This window comes from Dipodomys merriami, unplaced genomic scaffold (genome assembly GCF_024711535.1).
Source record: "Dipodomys merriami isolate MVZ:Mamm:240054 unplaced genomic scaffold, mDipMer1.0.p SCAF_45, whole genome shotgun sequence".
Lineage (NCBI taxonomy): Eukaryota > Metazoa > Chordata > Mammalia > Rodentia > Heteromyidae > Dipodomys > Dipodomys merriami.
The window spans coordinates 6,178,373-6,200,424 of record NW_027206013.1 but is presented as its reverse complement, the minus strand read 5'-3'; the positions used below and the strand labels follow the sequence as shown (position 1 = coordinate 6,200,424).

The 22,052-nt window shown below is 53.0% G+C and overlaps 2 protein-coding genes across 2 annotated transcripts; one reads left to right on the top strand and one right to left on the bottom strand.

Annotated features, from left to right (window-relative positions):
- The first annotated feature begins 373 nt into the window (after positions 1–373).
- Inpp5j (inositol polyphosphate-5-phosphatase J) lies at positions 374–13,211 on the top strand. The gene is made up of 14 exons (XM_069994513.1): positions 374–417; positions 1,043–1,244; positions 2,770–4,031; positions 4,310–4,423; positions 4,552–4,660; positions 4,849–4,965; positions 5,599–5,774; positions 6,094–6,205; positions 6,371–6,480; positions 6,885–7,068; positions 11,666–11,803; positions 11,938–12,015; positions 12,165–12,269; positions 12,435–13,211. The coding sequence occupies exons 1-14, from the start codon at positions 407–409 to the stop codon at positions 12,936–12,938; spliced, it is 3,222 nt and encodes a 1,073-aa protein (XP_069850614.1). The 5' UTR covers positions 374–406; the 3' UTR covers positions 12,939–13,211.
- Positions 13,212–13,368: 157 nt separating this feature from the next.
- Positions 13,369–20,945, bottom strand: Pla2g3 (phospholipase A2 group III). Its single transcript, XM_069994786.1, has 7 exons — positions 20,432–20,945; positions 18,929–19,061; positions 18,564–18,698; positions 17,838–18,124; positions 16,549–16,678; positions 16,322–16,438; positions 13,369–14,959 (listed from the first exon to the last, which is right to left on the bottom strand). The coding sequence occupies exons 1-7, from the start codon at positions 20,943–20,945 to the stop codon at positions 14,761–14,763; spliced, it is 1,515 nt and encodes a 504-aa protein (XP_069850887.1). The 3' UTR covers positions 13,369–14,760.
- Positions 20,946–22,052: the final 1,107 nt, after the last annotated feature.

Below are 22,052 nucleotides of genomic sequence, written 5' to 3'. Positions count from 1 at the left end.
TGTCTTCTAGGTCTTGCCCATTCGAGCTCCAAAGCCTAGTATTTGTGATTTTACTTCATTGCTGTTGTTTGTGCCAGTACTGGAACTTAGCACCTTGTGCTTTTGCTCAGCTTATTTGCATACTCAGCACTCACGACTGGGTGCTGTACCACTCAAGGCACACCTCCAGTCTGGCCTTTTGCTGGTTAATTAGAGATGGACTTCTCTGCCCCAGGCTGGTCTGGAACCATGATCCTTAAATCAACATACATGAGCCACCAGCGCCTAGGTCTAGGTCTGTTTTGGACACCTCTGCAGAATCTATTTCCCCAATGCTGGCCCTTTCTCCACTCCACTTTCCTTCCCTCACACTTGGCTCAGGCTAGACTTGGATTGGAAAGTTATTTTTCTCCCTGAACCTTAAGAGATGGTCACTGAGTAAGTACCTTCCAGAACCATACATACCTAGTGAGTGCTGGACTGAGGAGAGCTGAGCGGAAGGGGGCGGGCCAGGCCTCGTGTGGAGGCATTTGAATGCAGTGAGGGCTGTCTGCAGAAGAGGAGAGCTGGGGCTGAGATGGGAGAGCATTCCAATGGCTGGAGCCTGGCTGTCTGGTTCTAAAGTGGGAAGAATAGAACTAGGGGGGGCATGGAAGGAGGGGGGGGCTAGAAGTGGCACTGAGGCTGGAAAGTGGGGCAAGGGTACCGCCCCACACCCCGCAGCAAGGCCTGGAGTCAGAAAGGCTATGGGATGGGGCAGGGCCTGGGGTGTCTCTGAGGCCTTGGTGTTGTACTACTTGTCTCTGCCCTACCTGTAGATGTGTCAGTACCCCTCCCTGGAGCCTGCAGCCTACTGGCTGGAGGATTGGGGGGGGGTGGGTAGAGAGCCTCCTCCCACCCCCAAGCCTCCATTTGGGACTATGCCAAGGCTGATGGGCACTCCCTGTTCCGCATGGCCATTCCAGCCTCAGCAGCCAGCTTGAAAGACTCCCCAGGGAGGAGCCCACCTGGCCCTGGCCACCTCCACGCTGGGAAGTGGGCGCCTGTGCCTTTAAATTCTCAGCAGGTTGAAACGGGCTGATGACATCACTGGTTCCTGGGAGCTGAGGAGCTGGAGCCTGAGCCCAAGGGAGCCGGGCTGCCTGCCGGGGGCTGCAGACATGGAGGGCCGGAGCAGTGGGGACAGCAGGAGGCTAGGGACCCCGGGGAGCTTGGGCCCCTCACCTGTGCTCCATGGGGCTTCTCAAACTGGTACACCCTCCAAGGTAAGAGACACCCCCCCCCCAAATCTAGTCCTCCAATCCCTGATCATTGGGCTCACACCCCCACACACACTGCAGGCACCCTGGTGCCCCTGCCTAAGGGATTGGCACTCCTCTGTGCCCGCCAAGCAGGAGCTAGACAAAGAAGTCGCCCTGGGGGGGGGGGTGGAGGGCACTGAGCCAGCCATCTCCAGGAAAGCACACTAGAGCTTTGGATGGAGGGTTCGGAGACTCAGTCATTCTCCGGCTTTGCTGTGTGACCTTGGGCAAATTGCTCATCCTCTCTGAGCCAATGCAGACACAAGGGGGTGGGGGGGTCTTGTTTCTGAAGACTGGAACTATGTGATGTCTGGGATGTGTTAGGTTGTGAGAGGCGGTGTGGTGGCTGGCGGGGGGGGGGGGACAGGCACAAAGTGGGACACTTGCATCCAAGAAGGATGCCCCAAATGCGGACTCTGTAAGAGTTGAGTTTGAGAAGGGAGGTATGTGGAGGCAGAGTTCCAGGTTCTCTGAAGCGAGAAGGACACGGGACAGACAGAATTGCGTCTCTGGAGACAGAGATGAGGCCACTGGAGGGTGAATTTAGACCTTCTTCTTTCCTCTCTGGCAAAAGATGCTTTATCCAAGGACCTCCAAAAGACAGGATGGATGGGCTGTGGAGCACCCTGCTGCTACCCCCTTGCCAGACACAAGGGCGAAACCTCGCTTGTTGTCCTTCCAGACTAGGGAGAGAGTGGAGGGGTTACAAGGGCGCAGCTTGGGTATGGAGGAGATGTACCAGGATCAACCATTCTTGCTACAATAGACTCATTCTTCTGTGCTCCATGGAACTCTTAGAAATACTGGGCTCATACATGCAGAGGTGATGACACTAAGGACCCTTTGCCCAGATTGTTCATTTTACCAAGAGGGAAACTGAGGCCCAGGACAGAGAAGTGTTGCTTGAAGTCACATGGAATGGGCCAGCTCAGTTCCCAGTTCTTGTTTGTGCTTGGAGCTTTGGGAATGGCGGAGGACAGGCAGGGGACAGGCTTTGGGGGATCTGATGCCCTATTGGAGTGTGTTGGGGGGGGAAACGGAACCTGAGTATATTTGGGCACTGTGGAGGAGGGGAGAGAGATTTAACAAACTGAGTTCTGTGTCCCCCTTGGGTGTGAGGTCAGTAGCCCTTGCTCCAAGTGCTGGAGAAACTGGAGTAAGAGACCTGCCCAGAGAGGCTGCCCATTGTAGGCAGAAAAATCAGGAAAGATTTGATCTCATATGCTGCCTTAAAAAAAAAATCCTTTTCTGTATCTGTGAAAGAGGTTTTCAAGTGTGAGGGGCCAGGATGTTGCGTCTTTTCTCTTCCCAAAGAGAAACTGACCTGCAGCAGAACGGATTGGCGTGAGATAGTAGGAAGGACTTCCTTGGTCAAGATGTGCCTTGTTGGTTTGTTTGGTTCAGTTAGATAGGGTATACTAGTGGAAGCTGAGGTTCCACGCTCTAGTTAGGGACACTCTGAGTCATTCATTGACTTGTCCTTTCCAAGGTGGACTCACGTTTTCAGCACCCAGCAAAGAACACAGCCCCGGTACCCTCAAAACCCAGGCTGGCTCTGGCACCTGTGGGACCTCGAGCAGCTACATCACCTTCCTCAGAGGGGCCAAGGCTGGCTCTGGCATCTCCCCGGCCCATCCTGGCTCCACTGTCTACCCCTGGGGGACAGAAAAGAGCCCCTGCCCCCCACAGCTCCAGTCCGGCCCCTACATCTGTGGGCCAATTGGTGGTATCAGCCTCAGCGGGCCCCAAGCCTCCCCCAGCCACCTCAGCTTCAGTCTTAGCCCCCACATCGCTGGGGCAGCTTGTAATCTCGGCCTCCGCAATGCCAAGGCAGCCACCAAGCCCTCTGGGACCCAGTCAAGCTCCAACCTCCAAGGACCAGAAGCCATTGTCACCCACCTCCATGGGACCTAAGCCAGCACTGGCAGCCTCGGGCCTAAGCCTGGCCCTGGCTTCTCAGGAGCATCCTCTTCCATCTCCCTCCAGCCCTTCCCCAGTGCCTAGTCCAATTCTGTCTCCTTCTCAAGAGCAGTCTCTGACTCCAGCATCTGCAATATCAGCCCCAGTTTCTATGGGATGGACACCAGCCAAACAGAGGGATGTCCCAGCCCCTAGACCTCTTCCCCCTTCTGAGGGTCGTCTCCAGCCTCCAGCTCAGGCATCTGCTCCTACCAGCTCCCCAGCCTTAATCCAAACCTCCCCAGACCCCCGGGTTTCTCCTTCCTTCCGAGCCCGGCCTGAAGCCTCCCGCAATAGCCCTGAAGATCCTGTCCTGCCACGCCCACCCCACACCCTACCCTTGGAGGTGGGTACCAGCCTTCCAGAGTCTGGCACTCGCTCCCCTGGACTGTTGTCACCTACCTTCCGGCCAGGAACCTCCTCAGGCCAGACTGTGCCCCCACCTCTGCCCAAGCCACCCCGGTCTCCCAGCCGCTCCCCAAGCCGTTCCCCCAACCGTTCTCCCTGTGTTCCCCCAACCCCTGAGGTGGCTCTCCCCAGGCCTGGCACCCAGGGTGCGGGGCCTGACACCCAGAGACCAAACTCTGGCACCCAGAGTCCAGGGTCTGGCACCCAGAGTCCAGGATCTGGCAGCCAGGGTTCAGGGCCTGGCACCCATACTGCAGGGGCTGGCAGGTGCCTGAGTCCTAAGCTTCAGACCCCAGAAGCCCCAGTCACCATCTCTCCTACATCCATCTCGGCACCCTCCTCTTGGTCAGCTCAACCTACCTGCAAGAGCGACCCCGGATTCCGGTGAGGGGTTCTTTCTCAAGAACAGTCATTGGGGCTTGTGCTTGCAACACTAGCCAGTCTTTACAGGGTGATGATGTATTCTCCTGGTTTCCTTTTGATGATTTCTCCTTGGGAGGGCTGTGGGCCCCAGTGGGACTTTTGAAAAGACAGCATCTCTTTCTAAGGGATGGCTCCTTCCTGTGTTTGTTTCTCCAGGGAGAGTCTAGTAGGAGGGGTGCTGGGCCCACTGTGGGCAACAGAGCCCAGCAGTGAACCTTCCTGTGCCCCTACCTCCCCAGGATCACTGTGGTTACTTGGAATGTGGGGACCGCCATGCCCCCTGATGATGTCACCTCTCTCCTCCACCTGGGTGGCGGCGATAACAGTGATGGTGCAGATATGATCGCCATAGGGTGAGGGGCAGGGGTGTGTGTGGGGGATCCTTTCCTGAGACCCTGGGGCTTCCTAGACCCTCACCTAGTGGCAGGGGCTTCTAAATTGCCCCTCCAACCCGATGGCCACCTCTCCCTCATGTCCTCAGGTTGCAGGAAGTCAATTCCATGATCAACAAGCGCCTCAAGGATGCTCTCTTCACTGACCAGTGGAGTGAGCTCTTCATGGACGCTCTAGGGCCCTTCAACTTCGTGCTGGTAATGCATCCACACCTCCCTCCCTCCTCCCCCAAAACCCTCCACCCTTTGGATAAGCAGGGACCCCTGTGGAAATCCTGCCCTGCTTCTGCCTTGATTCATCAGAATTTGACGAGCAGGAGGAAAAGCAGAGGTGGGAGAGGGCTGGGACACATCGTCCCCACACCTTGTCCCCCTTCCTCCTGCAGGTGAGTACAGTCCGGATGCAGGGTGTCATCCTTCTGCTGTTCGCCAAGTACTACCACTTGCCCTTCTTGCGGGACGTGCAGACGGATTGCACGCGCACTGGCCTGGGTGGCTACTGGGTGAGCATGGGAGCGGCCTCCAGAAGGGGTTTAGTGGGGAAAGAGGCCCAAGGATTGGCCATTGATTTGTCCCCGATTATCAGAAGGTCCCCTCCAGAACTCTGCACGCCTTGGCCCCTGCGGCCTGCCCTGCCCCTAACACCACGCCCCTTCTCTAGAACACGCCCACGTGTCTAGGCCACGCCCCTTTCCTCCCCGCCCTGCCCTAGGGTTCTGCCTCTTTCCCTAGGATCTAAGCCCCGCTCAACGCCACGCCCCATGCCCTAGACCACGCCCCCTTCGCCTCACCGCCCTGCCCCAGCGCTCTGCCTCTTTCCCTAGGATCTATCTAAGCCCCGCTCAACGCCACGCCCATGCCCTAGACCACGCCCCCTCCGCCTCACTGCCCTGCCCCAGGGCTCTGCCTCTTTCCCTAGGATCTAAGCCCCGCTCAACGCCACGCCCATGCCCTAGACCACGCCCCCTTCGCCTCACCGCCCTGCCCCAGGGCTCTGCCTCTTTCCCTAGGACCCACCCCGTCCAAGCCTCGTCCTCCGCCTCGCCCTCCCTCCCCCCAATTCTCTCCCAACTCTGGCCTCGCCTCCTTGCCCAGGCCACGCCCATGACCTGTCAACCCCGCCTCCTGCCCCATAGGGTAACAAGGGTGGAGTGAGCGTGCGCCTAGCGGCCTTCGGGCACATGCTCTGCTTCCTGAACTGCCACCTGCCAGCCCACATGGACAAGGCCGAGCAGCGCAAGGACAACTTTCAAACCATCCTTAGCCTTCAGCAGTTCCAGGGCCCCGGAGCGCACGGCATCCTAGATCACGAGTATGGACCCGGCCAGGACTGTAGCAGGGATGCTTGATGCCTGTCTGGGAGGAAGGGTGGGTGGCAGGTGGCATTTTGATGGAGAGGGGTGGAGCTTCGCTGAGGGGCAGGATCTTCCTGGGGATCCCAACCGAATTTCCTCTAGACCCCGCTCTCCCCACTCCCCTCTGCTCCTTGGCTGGCTGGAGGGTCTGGTGCCGCCCACCCATCCACTGCATCTCCAGAAGCGCCAGTGCCATCGTGTTGGATGGGGCCCAGGAAGGATCTAGACTGAGCCCTTCCATCCCATGGACCTCCCCCAACTCCCATCTGTGAACAGCCTTGTGTTCTGGTTTGGGGACCTGAACTTCCGCATCGAGAGCTATGACCTGCACTTTGTCAAATTCGCCATCGACAGCGACCAGCTCCATCAGCTCTGGGAAAAGGACCAGGTAGGGAATCCTAGCCCCTACCCCACACTCCCAAGCACACAAAGCATGTCTCAGGATGCACGTGGACCTTGCCCTCACCAGCCACCCCCACCCCCAACACACTCAACTTCCAGATGCTGGGAAGCCTAAGCTGTTGTCCAATTTTGCCCTTCTGGAACCCCACAGCTCAACATGGCCAAGAACACATGGCCCATCCTGAAGGGCTTCCAGGAGGGACCCCTTAACTTTGCTCCCACCTTCAAGTTTGACGTGGGTACTAACAAATACGACACCAGGTGAGCAGCTGGATGAGGTGAGGGTGTAGGCTTTTGTTTGCTTTGTGACAGTCCTGGGACTCCAACTCAGGGTCTGCTCACTGCCCTTAAGCTTCTTTTGCTAAAGGCTAGTAGTGCTCTACTACTTGAGCCATAGCTCCACTTCTGCCTTTTTGGTAATTCATTGATAATAGGAGCCTTACAGACTTTCCTGCCTGGTCTAGCTTTGCCCCCATGATCCTCAGATCTCAGCCTCCTTGAGAAGCTATGATTACAGACATGAATCACCAGTGCCCAGCTGGGATATAGGCTTTGGTGTTCTCAAAAAGGGAGACTGTGAGGAGAGGGGCAGGAGGCAAGGCTGGGCCTGTGCTTTGAACCCTCTCCCAAGTCCCTTAAACTCAGGCTGTGACCATCCACTACAGTGCAAAGAAGAGGAAGCCAGCCTGGACAGACCGTATCCTGTGGAAGGTCAAGGCTCCAGGTGGAGGCCCCAGCCCCTCAGGACGGGAGAGCCATCGGCTCCAGGTGACCCAGCACAGCTACCGAAGCCATATGGAATATACAGTCAGTGACCACAAGCCAGTGGCTGCCCAGTTTGTCCTACAGGTGAGTTCTTAGCCTTTCTCTCTCTCTGTCTGTCTGTCTCTCTCTCTGTCTCTGTCTGTCTGTCTGTCTCTCTGTCTCTGTCTGTCTGTCTGTCTCTCTCTCTCTCTCTCTCTCCCCCTTCCCTCCCCCCATGTTGATGCTGGAGCATGAAATATGAACTCAGGATCTAGACGCTGCCTCTGAACTTTTTGCTCAAGGCTGGTGGCTGGTGGTGTTCTACCACTTGAGCCACATGTTCAACTTATGGCTTTTTGGTGGATAATTGGAGATAAAAGTCCTCACTTTCCTTCCTGGGGTTGGCTTCAAACTTTGATTCTCTAATCTCCACCTTCTCTGAGCGCTAGGATTACAGGTGCAAGCCACCAGCTCATCTTTCTCTTCCTCTTAAGATGTCTTTGGACCGAGCTGAGCATCCAGCGGCACACCAGTCAGCCTTTGCCCTTGGCCTGTCCTTAGGTGCATCATTTCTCATAACAGAGTTGGGGAGGGGAGGATGTTATGATCTCTTATTTTTATATGAGGATGCTGAGGCTCAGAGACACATACCTTGCCCCAGGGTCACACAGCTATTATAAGGAAGAGTTAGGAGGCAAGAAAAAAAAAAGGTGAGTGGTAGTAGAACACTTGTCTAACAAGTGTAAGGCCCCAAGTTCAAACCCAATGTGTGTGTGTGTGTGTGTGTGTGTGTGTGTGTGTGTGTGTGTGTGTTATCAGTCCTGGGGCTTGAACTCATGGTCTGGGCACTGTCTGTCCTTTTGCTCAAGACTAGGGTTCTACCACTTGAGCCACTGCTCTACTTCTGGCCTTTTGGTAGTTTACTGGAGATAAGAATCTCCCAGACTTTTGTGCTTGGGATGGCTTCAAACCACAATCCTCAGATCTCAGCCTCCTGAGTAGCTAGGATTACACTCATAAACCACTAGTGCTTAGCGTGAGATTTAGGATTGAAGTTCCTGGTTGCCAATGTAAAAAGTGATCATGTTGCCAGGGCCCAGGCCCTGAGTTCAAGCCCCAGGACTGGAAAAAACAAAAGTGATACTATTAGAATGTCAGAAACCAGATGTCAGAGCTCATATTAGTCCAGCTCTCTCTTTTCTTCTCAGGGAGAATCTGGGGCTCCTATTGAGGTTGGTATGGGTTCCATGTTACACAAAAGCTCAGTGACAGAGCACAACAGGGTAGATTCTCATCTCCCAACCATGAAACCCAAACTCTGGATTCTCCGAGTCACTGGGTCTGATAAGAGTCCTGACTACTGGAGAAGGTTTTGCCTGGTAGCTTTGTCACGTGGTCAGTCAGTGGGACACTGGCCAAAATCCTCAGCTAGCAATGGAAATCTGCCTGTGCCTGGCTTCCTGTGTCCTTGGATAGTTTTAACCCTCAGAGACTTCCCCTTGAGAATTACTTATTTTTCTCTCTCCACATTGTCCTTCCTGCCTTGTCCAGGCTTCCTTCCTTCCTTCCTTTCTTTTTCTGAGCTATATCCCCAAGTAGCTTTTTTATTTTATTATTTTATTCTGGTGCTTATACTGAGGCTTGAACTCAGGGCCTGGGTGGTATCCTTGAGCTTTTTGGCTCAAGTCTAGTTCTCTACCACTTTGCGCCACAGCTCCACTTCCAATTTTCTGGTGGTTAATTGGAGATGAATCTCGTGGACTTTCCTGCTGACTTTGAACCATAATCCTCAGGTCTCAGCCTCCTGAATAGCTAGGAGGCATGAGCCACCAGCACCCAACTAAGGCCTCTGTTCTTGAAAAAAGATTACCTAGCCAAGCTCCAGTGGCTCAGGCTTGTAATCCTAGCTACTCAGGAGGCTGAGGCTGAGGATCACGGTTCAAAGCCAGCCTGGGCAGGAAAGTCTGTGAGATTCATACCTCTAATTAACCACCAGAAAACCGGAAGTGGCACTGTGGCCCAAGTGGTAGAGCACTAGTCTTGAGCTTAAGAGCTCAGGGACTGTACCCAGGCCATGAGTTCAAGCCCCATGACCAAAAAAAATTACCTAAAAGGGAAGCTGTGGCTCAAGTGGTAAAGCATGAGCTGTGAGCAAAAAATGCTAAGGGACAGCACTCAGGGCCTGAGTTCAAGCCTCAGTACCAGCACCAAAATAAAATGAGAAAGCTACTTGGGGTTGGGAATGTAGATCAGTGGTAGAACATACCCCTAGCATATGCCCCAGTGCCACAAAAAGAAAAATGAAGACAAAAGTGATAAAAGTTTTGTTTTTTGTTGTTATTAGGATTTGAAGTCAGGGCAATGTGCTCTCGCTTTACCATTTGAGCCATGCCTAGTGTTATGGATTTTTGCTGGTTAGTTTTGGAAATAAGAGTCATTCAGATTTGTCCGCTTGAGCTGGCTCTGAGCCTTGATTCTCAGATCTCAGCCTCTCGAGTAGCTAGGATTACAGGCATAAGCCACTCAGCACCTGGCTGTTTGGTTTATTGTTCTGCAGAGAGAGATTTCATTGTTACTCTACACATTTACAATATGTTCCAGTCAGTCTTACTCCTTCTAAAAAGAAGAGTTTTTTGTTTTTAAGTTACCATGAGCCAGGCATGGTATGTATTCCCAGCAGTCTGGAGTCTAAAGGAGGGAAGATTGAAAATTAAGGCTACCTACTAAAGACCTACTTTATACCAGGTGCTTTATAGATATCATTTCCTTGAATGCTGTAAGGACCTGGAGATGTGCACGTTTGCTTTCCTGCTTTCCCAGTGAGAGAAAGTGAGGTTCTGAGAACATAAGACTCTACCCAAGATAACAGTCAGAATAGGTCTAAACAGCTTTGACCTTTCAAGGCTTTGGAGGACATTTCCACTCAAAGCCCTTTGGTTAGGAACCTAGGGACAGGGAAAGAATGTACTGGTTTCTTCTGGAACAGTTTCCCTGAACAGAAGCTGAGGGAAAGAAACTTGAAACCAGATCAACAGGAGAGTAGACAAAGACCTGAGCTGGCACCACCTGAGGGCCCTTCCCCTAGGGACACAGGTGGCCAAGGCCCTGGCTGCCACCCCAGAAACACTACCAGTCAGGACACACACACACACACACACACACACACACACACACACACACACACACAGAGCCATTTAGCTTGGCCAGTCTTCGGAAACACATATTCATGGTTATAATTTGTCTTCATGTGTTGGTAATAGATCAGTTGTTCATTGGACTTTCAGACTTTATATAGCCAAGCACTAGTGGCTCACACCTGTCATCCTAGCAAATCTCGAGTCTGAAATTCAGAGGATCACAGGGTGAGGTCAGCCTGGACAGAACAGTCTGAGAGACTCCATCTCCAATTAACCAGCAAAATCCTTGACAGTGGGGGTGGGGTGGGGTGACTGCTCAAGGGTAGAGCACCAGAGTTCAAGGCCCTGAGTTCAAGCCACAGCCACAGCCCAAAATGATGCAAAAATCTTCAGATTGGAAAAGTAAATAGTAGCAGAGCCTGAGGCCTCTAGATACCACCCAGAATGTTGTCTAGTTTGCTAGGACCACAGGCAAATCATTTATTCAATACATTGTTAGATGGGGGAAGTTTATGGGATATCCAGTGAAGCAGTAGAATAACCTCAGTGTTAAATAAGAACCCCCAAGTTTACAAAGAGCCCTGGGTTCAACTCAGAGAGGCTGAGGGATTTATTTGCCCATTATATAACCTGACAATGACAGAGCCTGGGCTAAATCAAGGGTTTGATAACTTCGAAACTGAATTGCAGGGCCAGGCATGGTGATTCACGCTTGTAATCCCAGCTACTCAGGAGGAAGTGGTAGGAGGATCCTAATCTGAAGCCAGCCTTGGGCAAAAAAAGTGAGACCCTATCTGAAAAAAATAAGCTAAATCATAAAGGGCTAGTGGGGGGTACTGCTCAAGTAGTAGAGCACCCACCAATCCTAGCAAATAGGAAGATCTGAGTTCAAAACGCCAGTACAGAAAGAAAAACAAAAGCTAAGTTCTACTCACTTATTCAAGAGGCATCAAATAGAAGGAACCCTGGACTGAGAAATAGAAAGTTTGACATTTATCCTATACCTGGTTGTTGTTGTTGTTGTTGGTGGTGGTGGTGGTTTTTTTGGTCATGGGGCTTGAACTCTGGGCTTGGGCGCTGTCTCTGCACTCTTCCGGTTTGTAGTGGTTTATTGGAGATGAGTCTCACAGACTTTCCTGCTCCTGAGTAGTTAGGATTACAGGTGTGAGCCACCAGCGCCCGGCCTAGTGTTTTTTTTGTTTGTTTGTTTTGTTTTTTTAATTTAATGCCAGTCCTGTGGCTTAAACTCTTGGCCTGGGTCCTGATAGACTAACACTCTACCACTTGACCCATAGCTCCATTGCTGGAGTTTTTTTGAGAGGTAATTAATTGGAGAATTAATTTGAAGCCTGGATTGGCTTCAAACTGCCACCCTCAGATCTCGGCCTCCCAAGTAACTCGGACCACAGATGTGATCCTGGGTGACAGCCCCGGGATCTTAAACCTGTTTCGCCTCAGTTTTGCAGTCTGTGAAATGGGCTCACATGCCTTCCTCTCAGCTGAGAGTCTTGGGTGCATGGGATGCCACAGGATGTCCCTCTCTGATCCTGTTTTTGCCTGGGCAGTTTGCCTTTAGGGACGATGTGCCATTGGTGCGGCTGGAGGTGGCAGATGAGTGGGTGCGGCCTGAGCAAGCTGTGGTGAGGTACCGCATGGAAACTGTGTTCGCCCGCAGCTCCTGGGACTGGATTGGCTTGTACAGGGTGAGCGGGGCGGGGCTGGGTGGAGCCTGGTCCTAGGGGAGGAGCGGGCCTGGCGGAGCCTGGTGCACAGTTGGATGTGACCTCTGATCGGATGCTGGCACTGGGGCTCAGGGCCCTGCTCGCTCTCTCTTCAGGTGGGTTTTCGGCATTGCAAGGACTACGTGGCCTATGTCTGGGCCAAACACGAAGATGTGGATGGCAGCATCTACCAGGTGATTCAAAGGAGGGCAGGGTGGGAAGGCGAAGTCCCCAGCACCCTGGTGACCTCAGGACTCAGCTAAGAGTTCGGGGGGGGTGTGTCTTGAGGCTGCTCACCTGACCCCCAGCTCCGGCCTGTCCTTTGCCCCCCTCCCTCCCCAAGGTGACCTTCAGTGAGGATTCCTTGCCCAAAGGCCATGGCGACTTCATCCTGGGTTATTACAGCCACCACCACAGCATCCTCATCGGAGTCACGGAACCCTTTCAGGTAAAGGGGCCTGAGTGGGGGACCCAGGGGGACCCCTTCACTCTGCTGCCACTGACCAATAGGCCGACCTCCCGTGATCCTCCTCCGGGCCTCAGGGGCCAGGCTGAGGAGCGGGGTGCCTCGGTGATCAGTGTACCCCAACTCGCCTTTCCCCACCCCCCCCAGATCTCGCTGCCTACCTCAGAGTCGGCCAGCAGCAGCACCGACAGCTCTGGCACCAGCTCGGAGGGCGAGGACGACAGCACCCTAGAATTACTCGCACCCAAGTCCCGCAGCCCTAGTCCTGGCAAGTCCAAGCGCCACCGGAGTCGGAGCCCGGGCCTCGCCCGCTTCCCCAGTCTCGCCCTGCGGCCCTCCTCGCGAGAACGCCGCGGTGCCAGCCGGAGTCCCTCGCCGCAGAGCCGCCAGCTGCCCCGGCTGGCCCCTGATCGGGGCAGTGGCGGTGGCAGCCGGGGCAGCAGCGAAGAAGGATCCTCAGGGCTGCCTGGCCCCTGGGCCTTCCCCCCGGCGGGGCCTCGAGGCCTGGGCCTACTGCCAGCCTTGCGATTGGAGCCCGTCGACCCCGGTGGTGGCTCCTGGGGACCCGATGGGGCGGCTCCCAACTCGGACAGCCTGTCTCCCAGCCCCCAAGGCCGGCATGGGCTGGAGGAAGGGGGTCTGGGTCCCTGAGGGTAGACAGCAGGGGCGCCCAGGTGGCCCCCCGCCCCCCTCCCCGCCACCTCGATTGCCCACAAAACCTGCCTGCCTGTCCTGCTGCTGCCCCAGCTGCGTCCCCACCCGCCACTCCGTCCTGCCCAGGAGTGGCCAGCTGGGGTCCCTTAAAACTCAGTTCTGGCACCTCAACTGTGACAATCAGCAAAGCCCCGCCTGAGCCCCCATCTGGGTTGGGGGGGGGATGTTGGCAGATGTCCCAATTGCAAAGGTCAGCCATTAGGAATTAAATTCTCCAGCTTCACTTTCTGACTCCTTCCAGATTTCTTAGTCTGTGGATGAGGAGAGCTAGTATAAAACAGGGGCTGAAAAGCAAGCGAGTGACAGCACTAACATTTACTAAGCACCAGCTGTAGACAGGATATGTGTCTGGTCCTTTAATCCGAACCATAACTCTGTGGGTCGGTGCCCTTCTTTACACCTAATTCTCAGGTGAACAAAGACCTCAAGAGGTTTTACCAGTGTGGGTGGCTCACGCCTGTAATCCTAGCTACTCAGGAAGCTGAGATCTGAGGATCACAACCCCAAGCCAACCCAGGCAGGAAAGTCCATTAGACTCTTATCTAATGAACCACCCAAAAGCCAAAAGTGGAGGTGTGGCTCAAGTGGTAGAGTGAAGCCCTTGAGTGGAAAAAGCTAAGAGTGCCCACAGCTCTGAGTTCAAGCCCCAGTCATGGCAAACACAAGAAAGGGATGCCAATGTCTCAAAACCAGAAAAACACATTGGCTCAGTGATAGAGGGAATCAAAGTTTACTATGTGCCAAGCCCCCCCCTCCCCCGCATAAGTTCATTTATCCTCAGCAATTCTATGAGGTAGCTCATGGTTATGTTTGTGACCCTCTTTTTCAGAGGAAGAAACTAAGGCTCAGCATAAGGGAGGGCAGTCTTTTGCCCAAGAGCATAGAGGAGGTTTGAATTTAGCTTTAGGGTAGAAACAATGGTATCGGTCTGGCTAAGAAGGCTGCAGCTGGGTTTGAAGTTTTAGCTCAGTGGAACAGCACTTGCCTGGTAAGTGCAAGGCCCTGAGTTTGGGGGTCTCAGCTTTGAAAAAAACAAAAAGCCATAATAGTTATTAAAGGAAGGGGGTCCCTGACTGGTCACTGGTGGCTCATGCCTCTAATCCTAGCTACTTAGGAGGCTGAAATCTGAGGATTCAAGGCCAGCTGGGGCAGAAGCATCCACAAAATTCTATCTCTAATGAACCAGCACAAACGCCAGACAGGAAGTGTGGCTCAAGTGGTAGAGCACCAGGCATGAGTGAAACTGCCCAGAAAGAGCATCAGGCTCTGAGTTCAAGCCTTGGTATGAGTACAAATAAAGAAACCATAGAGACACCAAAGAAAGGAGTTGAGGTGGCCTCTCCAGTGTCCCCTACCCCAGTCTTGGGTTCAGATTCAGGCAGTGAACATCTTTAATTTCCTCCCTCTGCCCTAAAGTGTCATAGCCAAGGTTCTCGGGTTTTCTTAGGGCGATTTTTGGCTCATGTATGAATCATCCAATGGGTACCTCTTCAGGGTACTGCAGTTAGTTACTGCCCCAATTCTATCAGTATGGGAAGGTCCCTACATCAGAGTGAGTTTCCTGATTATCAACCACATGCAGGCACAGAGGAGTTGTTTCACCAGCAGAAGGTCACTCAGCAGAGCAGGCAAGGTTCCTTCATCCAGCCTCCTGGTTTCTATACTCCAGGTCTAACCCAGGGAGAGGAGGCTAATATTCCCTAGGACCTGGGACAAGGTGCACAGAAATAGCTGGAACTTAGATTTCCTAGTTCTAGAATCATTGCTGTCCTTTGCTGCCTTGGGCTGCCTCAGTTAGCTGGAGACATTTGTTGTAAAATGACATGGGGGTCCCTAGGGGCTCTGAAAGCCACATCTGCCCTTTGTCTGGGCTTTTAGAGCGGAGTTGGAGTCGTCTCTGCTGAAGCTGCTTTAAGTGCCGAGCTGTCACTTTGATGGCCTTAGGGACTCTGGAACAGCTGTGGGGAGGAAACAGGGGGCAGTGGTCAGGGCCAGAAGAACCTTACTCTGCAGATTGAGGGTTTGAGGCCCAGAGAGGATCAGGGCTGGGGCCAGGGTTGCCAGCAAGGAAGAGGGGATAGGGGAGAATAAGCTGAGCTGGTACCCGAAAACTTTTGCTACTCTAGTCAGCTAAGGAAGCCTGAGCCAAGGACTAGACCTCAGTCCTCATTCTGCAAAATGGGAATTATTAGCGATTAGCTTGAAGAGAGATTAAATGTCAAAGTCAGATCAGGATCAGGAAGGGCTCAGGCCTGCTCAGGAGGTAGAGGAGGCTCAGGGCCAATCTGGGCAAAAAGTGAGCCATCTCAACCAACAAGCCTGGCAGGGTGGAATGTGCCTGTAATCTCACCTCTGTGAGATGAGTGTGGTTCCAGGCTGGCCTGGGACAAAACTCTAGACCTTCAAAAAATAACTAAAGTAAAAAAGGGCTAAGAGCATGACTCAAGTAGTAGAACACCTACTTAGTAAGTGAAAGACTCTGAATTCAAACTGAATTACAGGCATAAACCACCAGTGCCTAACTTGCTTTGTGTGTGTGTGCGTGCGTGCGTGTGTGTGTGCGTTCGTGCGTGTGTGTGTGTGTGTGTGTGTGTGTGTGTGTGTGTGTGTGTGTTGGTACTGGGGCTTTAACTTAGGGTCTAGGCCATGTCCCTTAGCTTCTTTCACTTAAGGCTAATGCTTTACTACATGAGCCACACTTCTAGTTCCTTGCTTTGTTTTTTGAGATAGGATCCCACTGTGTAGCCCAAGCTGGCCTTAAACTCAAGACCCTCTAGCCTCAGCCTCCTGAGCGCTGGGATTACAGAAGTGTACCATCACACTCAGCTTTCCTATAACCATTTTACAAATAAGAAAATGGAGTTCTGACAAGGGGAACTACCTAGTCAAGAATACCCAGAAATCAAATGACACAGCAGCCTAGTGTTGGTGGTTCACACCTGTAATCCTAGCTACTCAGGAGGCTGAGCTCTGAGGATCATGGTTCCAAGCCAACCTGGGCAGGAAAATCCATGAGACTCTTATCTCCAATTAACCACTCAGAAAAGAACTGGAAGTGGTGCTGTGACTCAAGTGGTAAAGCACTAGCCTTGAGCAGAAAAGCCAGGCAAGAACTCAAGGCCCTGAGTTCAAACCCTAGCACTGGCACCAAAATAAATAAAATAAATTACAGTGAAGATGCATCCTCCTATATGCCAGACGCAGAGCTGGCCTGGGAGTAGCATGTGTTGGGGAGGGGCAGGGATAATGGCATCTGAGGCTCCCTGGGCCCAACCCAGACTGGGGAAAAGCCGTTGATTTCCGGTTCTGCCATCACTTACCCTTTGACCTCTGCACAGTCCACTGGAAGGGCCAGCTGGAAGCAGGTGGTGCCCAACAGTTCCCAAAGCACGTTGGTGCCCGCAGGTGGGCTGTGCAGCCTCAGGAAGCGTGCCACACTGAGAGCAGAGGGCAGGCTCAGGGGGGGACAGGATCTCATCAGCCCAGAGCCCCTTCACAGAGCCTGGCAGCAGACAGCCCACCCTATGCGACATATAGCAGGTCTCACCGGCGTGTGCAATTGCAGGAGAAGAGGGGACTCCGGGCACTGTTGAGCAGCTGAAACTTAGTTTCCTGGGGTCCAATCTGATGCTTACAGCGGTCCAGGTACCAGAAGCTGCGGCAAGCCTGGTGGGCATCTGGGGGGCAGGGGTAGGTAGTCAGTGGTCAAACCAGGAGCTCCACCAATGTTGGCTATTCTTGGTGGTTCATGCCTCTAATCCTAAGTACTCAGGAGGCTAAGAACTGAGGATCATGATTCAAAGCCAGATGGGGCAGGAAAGTGTGTGAGATTCTTATTTCCAATGAATCATCAAAAGGCTAGAAGTGGAGCTGTGGCTCAAGTGGTAGAGTGCTATCCCTGAGTACAAAAGCCCACGGACAGTGTCCAGGCCCTGAGTTCAAGCCCCAGGGTTGGCACAAAAACAAAAACAAAATACATCATTCTTGATTCACTTTGATTTCGACTTGAGCCATGCCCCAGCCCTTTTTTGCTTTACTTTTTGTTTTGTTTTGTCTTGTTTCGTTTACTGATAGGGTCTTGTAGTTTGCTCTGGCTAGCTCAGTCCAAGATTTTCCTACCTTCACCTCCCAAATTGCTGTAATTACAAGAGTGTACCACCATACCTGGCTTTTTGTTTGTTTTCAAGTGCTAGGGATCATACACAGGTCATTATTACAGATAAACAAGTGCTCTAACCACTGAGATCCACCTCCATCCTTTTGCATGCTGCATTTCAGAAACCAAACAAGGTTTGTGAAATTGGAGTTTTATTTGGAAGGTAGGGTCTTTAGGGTCTGAGCATCTCCGGGTGATGAGACTTTGTTAGTTGAGATTATAAAAACAAAAATAAAAATGGAGCCCTAATGGCAGGAGAAGGGGTTTAGTTTGGAATGAATGACTCATTCTACTTGGTGGGCTAATGAAATTCTTCCTTGCAATATATCCAGTATTACTGGGATTTGAACTCAGGACCTGGTTGCTGTCCCTTAGCTTTTTTTTTTTTTTTTTTTTTGCTCAAAGCTAGCACTCTGCCATTTGATCTACATCTCTACTTCTGGGTTTTTGCTGGTAAATTGAAAATAAGAGTCTCATGGACTTTTCTATCCAGGCTGGCCTTAAACCATGATTCTCAGCTCTCAGCCTCCTGAGTAGCTAGGATTATAGGCATGAGCCACAGGTACTTACAGTATATTTTGATGGGAAAGTTGAGGCACTTGGAGTAGGAAAAGAAGCTACACATTTTCCCTTCCTACACAATACTCTTTGCACACTGGTAAGGACACAGCTGAGCTTACCATGAAAGCTCCAGAGGCCGGGATGGGAGTCCCCCAGCTGGGCTGTGACGGTCATGTCACTCCTGGAGGCCACAGGGACTTGAAGAACTGTGGTGTTGGCTGGGCTGGGCTGCCCAGACCTTGTGTGCTGTGTTCGCCTTTTCCAAGGACGTTGGTTCCTTCTCTGTTTGCTGGGGGCTGGGCTCTGGGGACTGGGGGTCAACGAAGTGTCTGGGGAGTTCCAGGAGGCATTATAGCGAGTCCTAGGCTGGAGGTGGGCAAGGGGCACGAAGCCATAGGTCTTACACCTGGAAGGTGGTAGTTGGAGGCAATGGATGACTCAGAATCACTGATCCCAGAAGCCCCCAGGGTGGTCTCCATGGAGACCAACCCTCTGTCAATTCCATCCACCATCCTACTGGGTTGTCCGGAGGCACTCAAGAAGAGACTCCACCCTGGGCCCCACCCCAAAGGAAGGATGAGTCTGCCAGACCCCAGTGGCTCACATCTGTAATCCTAGATACTCAAAAGGCTGAGATCTAAGGATCCAAGTTCAAAACCAGCCTGGATAAGAAAGTCTAGGAGACTCTGATCTCCAATTAACCAGCACAAAAGCCAGAAGTAGACAAAGAAAGGGCAAGCCTGACGGAAAGGACAGACAAATGGACAGCAACGCCCCCCCCCCCAGGCTTTGGAGCCCCAGTTGCCCACTGGTTAGGAAAAGAAGTGAGGGAAGCAGACACATACCCACCCCACCAGTACCACGCCACGCATGCTTCCTGCTCCTTCAGCACAAAGCAGGGAATCTCCAGCACATTGAAGAAGGCCACGCCCACGATGTCAGAGATGGAGTCGCTGTGGTTCCTCAGGCATTGCTGGAACCTGCCCAGAGCTGGCATTCAGGTCACTGGATCACAGAAAGCCTCTCCTTCCTCCTGCAGCCCATCCTGCCACCCAGCCCAGTTGGTTTGAATTCACCAAGAGTTCTTTCACCTTGGGCCTCAGTTTTGCTCATTTGCACGATGGGATCTTGGGGTTTTCCTTGGAATCCTATCTTATACCTGGGAACTGGGTAAACTCTGAGCCCCGGGCCCTCTTTGCCTGCCACCAACCTGGCATCACAGTCACAGTGGGAGATAGTATGGAAGCGGAAGTTCCGGATGCCATAGTTGTACTGCAAGGGTGAGATGGTATGTGGGCAGCGGTCATGTTCACGGCAGCAGAAGTCTGGGCCCCGGAAAATCCCTGTATGGGAAGAGGGTGGTGGAGGGGCACACACTCAGCAGTGAACTGGGCGCCTTTAGAAGATTTGCCCATCTGGCATCAGAGGGGAGAATCCCGGTTCTCATCCCAGCCCTCATATAACCCCTTTCCCACCCCTAGACATTTTCCTGTGAGACCCCCATAGTTTCAAAGCTGACAAAATTTGCAATCTCTTCTGGGCAGCTCCCAGTGCCAGCCAAGCCCCCAATAAATACAGGAAAACAATTTCATTGGATAAACTATACCCAGGCTTCTCAAGTTCACACCCTAAATAAAACTACAAAGCTATGATCGTGTGGATAATGGGAGGGTGAATGGGAAGGGTGCAACCTTATTAGCACAATGAGGCATGGGATGGTTAAGATGCCAACCTGTCTCAGGTGCCAAGTTCTCTCACCACCCTCCATGCAGACAAACAGCAATCCGTCATGATCCAAGCAATAATGCCCCATTTACTAGGCATTTCCCACATGCCTGGCACTTCCTATGTCCAAACTCATGGGAGCCTGCAAAAAGCAGTGTCACCTTCGTTTTACAGGTGAGAAAGCCAGGCATGGGGATACATGCCTATAATCCCAGCACTTGGAAGGATCATGAGTTGGAGGCCAGCCCTGGGCTACATAGAGGGATCCTGACTAGGGTGGAGGATTCCAGTTTAGCAAAGGGAAGTGACGTCCTCAGCTTGAATGAGCTGACCTGAGATTTGAACCCAGACCTTTTTTTTTTTTATTTTTAAATCTAGTACCTACCTCTCTTGGGTACTGGCTTTTTAGCTTAACAGGCCCTAGACTCGCTCTAGTTACCCTTTTCTTCATAAGGGTGATTAATGAGGGTTCCTGGGTTTGAATAAGACCTCTCTCTCTCTCTCTCTCTCTCCCCCTCTCTCCCTCCCTCTTTTTCTTTTTCTTTTCTTTTCTTTTTTTGCCAACCCTGGGGCTTGAGCTCAGGGCCAGGACACTGTCCCCGAGCTTCTTTGAGTTCAAGGCTAGTCCTCTACCACTTGAGCCACAGCACCACTTCTGGCTTGTTCTGAGTAGTTTATTGGAGATAAGTCTCATGGACTTTTCTGCCCCTGCTGGCTTTGCACCACAATCCTCAGATCTCAGCCTCTTGAGTAGCTAGGATTACAGGCGTGAGCCACCAGCACCCAGCTGAGTCAGACCATTCTAATCCATGCCTTCATGTAAATTCCCACGGTGACACTCATAGTCACCCCCATTTTACAGACAAGGAAATGGAGGTTCAGAGTGACTAAGTCACTCCCCTAAGGATACAGCCTGGGAGAAAGGGAACTAGGGCTGAAGCCTGTGCCTGCTCCATCAGACATCCAGCTCACACCCCCCAGGGCTCACCCAGCTGCGAGGCGTTGGTGGCCGAGTCCCCAACTCCACACCACAGCGTGCCAGGTACTGTCCAGCCTCTCTTCCTTCGCAGGTGCCCTTTGCCAAATGTTCCCTTCGTCTCTGCTGCCCGCTTCTCCCTAAGCCCTGTGGGGCTCTCCTGGAGTCTTCTGCAGGCCTCCCACTGGCTCTCAAGGGTGGCCAGGGCTCTCTGTACCTCAGGTCCAGGGGTGTGGATGAAGGATCCTCGGGTGGGCTCATGAACACAGAGGGTCTTGAAGGTGGTGATGAGTTCTGGCTCACCCAGCCTGTTACATACCTGCAGTCTTCCGTAGTCATCCCACTGGGCTTCGAACAGGGCCAACCCCTGGGCATCTTTGCTCAGAAAGCTCAAGGAACCCAGAGGTCTGCCGGGGGTGGGCCTGGCCCAGTGGCAGAAGGTGCTGTCCCAGCGGAGGGTAAGAGAACCCCCCGGGAGTACCTCTAGGAAGCCCAGCACCCCTAGCAGTACTCCCAGAACTCCCATTCTGCACCTGGGCCAGCCTGGCCAGACAAAGCCCCCAGGATGCTTTTCCCACGAGGCAGCAGCAGAAGTGGTCGGGGCAGCAGCAGCGGAAGCGATGCCCTGTGCGGCGGGGCCAATGAATGAAGCTGCAGGCGGAGGAGGCAGGAGACTGGGATATGGGGTGATCTTGGGCTTGTAACCGAATCCACCGGCCGGGCAGACTGCTGATTGGCTGAGGAATGCACCTGGCAGGCTTCTGATTGGCTGAGAAGTGCGCCGGGCAGGCTGCTGATTGGCTGAGAAGTGCATTTGCCAGGCCCACGACTCCACTCACCCCGGCCCTTCCCCACCCGGGCAAGTCACCTGCTGCCAGCCCTGCCTGGAGTGGGGTCTGTGGGAGGCAAAGCCCGGGCCTCTGAAAACGGGGGTTGAAGGTGGGAGAAGACTAGCAGAGGGGATTCTGGGTCTCCTTAGAAGGAAGAAGATTTAGGAATTTGGAGGAGATCTTCCCAATCTGGGGTGACTGCCACACCCAACTCCATCCCTTTGGCAGGAAGCCAGGGCAGGGCGAGGGCTCTAGGGCAACCTACCTGGGAGTTCACAGGGATTCTGGGAAATAAAGTACCTGTCCCCAGGCCAGGCCCTGCTCCTTCCTAGTCCTGGTTCTTAGAAAGGCTCTGGGATCAGCTAGAGGACAGCACCCTGGGACACAGCTGCAACTCTCCTGGTATGAAGGGTTAGGACACACAGCTGGAACAGAAGTTGAAAACAGCCTAGGCTGGACACTGCTGGCTTACACTCTTCCTAGCTACTCAGGAGGCTGAGATCTGAGGGGACTGTGGTTCAAAGCCAGCGTAGGCAAGGAAATCTAATCTACAGTTAACTACCAAAAAGCCAAAAGTGGAGCTGTGGATCAAGTGGTAGAGTTCTAGCCTTGGGCAAAAACACTAAGGGACAGCACCCAGTCTCTGAGTTCAAGCCCTGGTATTTTCTGTCTTTGTGTCTCTCAGTCTCTATCTCTGTCTGTCTGTCTGTCTGTCTGTCTGTCTGTCTGTCTGTCTGTCTGTCTGTCTCTCTCTCTCTCTCTCTCTCTCTCTCTCTCTCTCTCCCTCTCTCTCTCTCTCTCTC

Coding starts and splice junctions, on each gene's coding strand:
- Inpp5j (XM_069994513.1), top strand. Junction 4,966..5,598: donor CTGGCCTGGGTGGCTACTGG/GTGAGCATGGGA, acceptor CCTGCCCCATAG/GGTAACAAGGGTGGAGTGAG. Junction 11,804..11,937: donor ACTGGATTGGCTTGTACAGG/GTGAGCGGGGCG, acceptor CTCTCTCTTCAG/GTGGGTTTTCGGCATTGCAA.
- Pla2g3 (XM_069994786.1), bottom strand. CDS start 20,945: ATGGGAGTTCTGGGAGTACTGCTAGGGGTGCTGGGCTTCCTAGAGGTA. Junction 18,699..18,928: donor CACTGTGACTGTGATGCCAG/GTTGGTGGCAGG, acceptor AGCTCTGGGCAG/GTTCCAGCAATGCCTGAGGA. Junction 14,960..16,321: donor GACTGTGCAGAGGTCAAAGG/GTAAGTGATGGC, acceptor TCCTCCCCACAG/CTGTTCCAGAGTCCCTAAGG.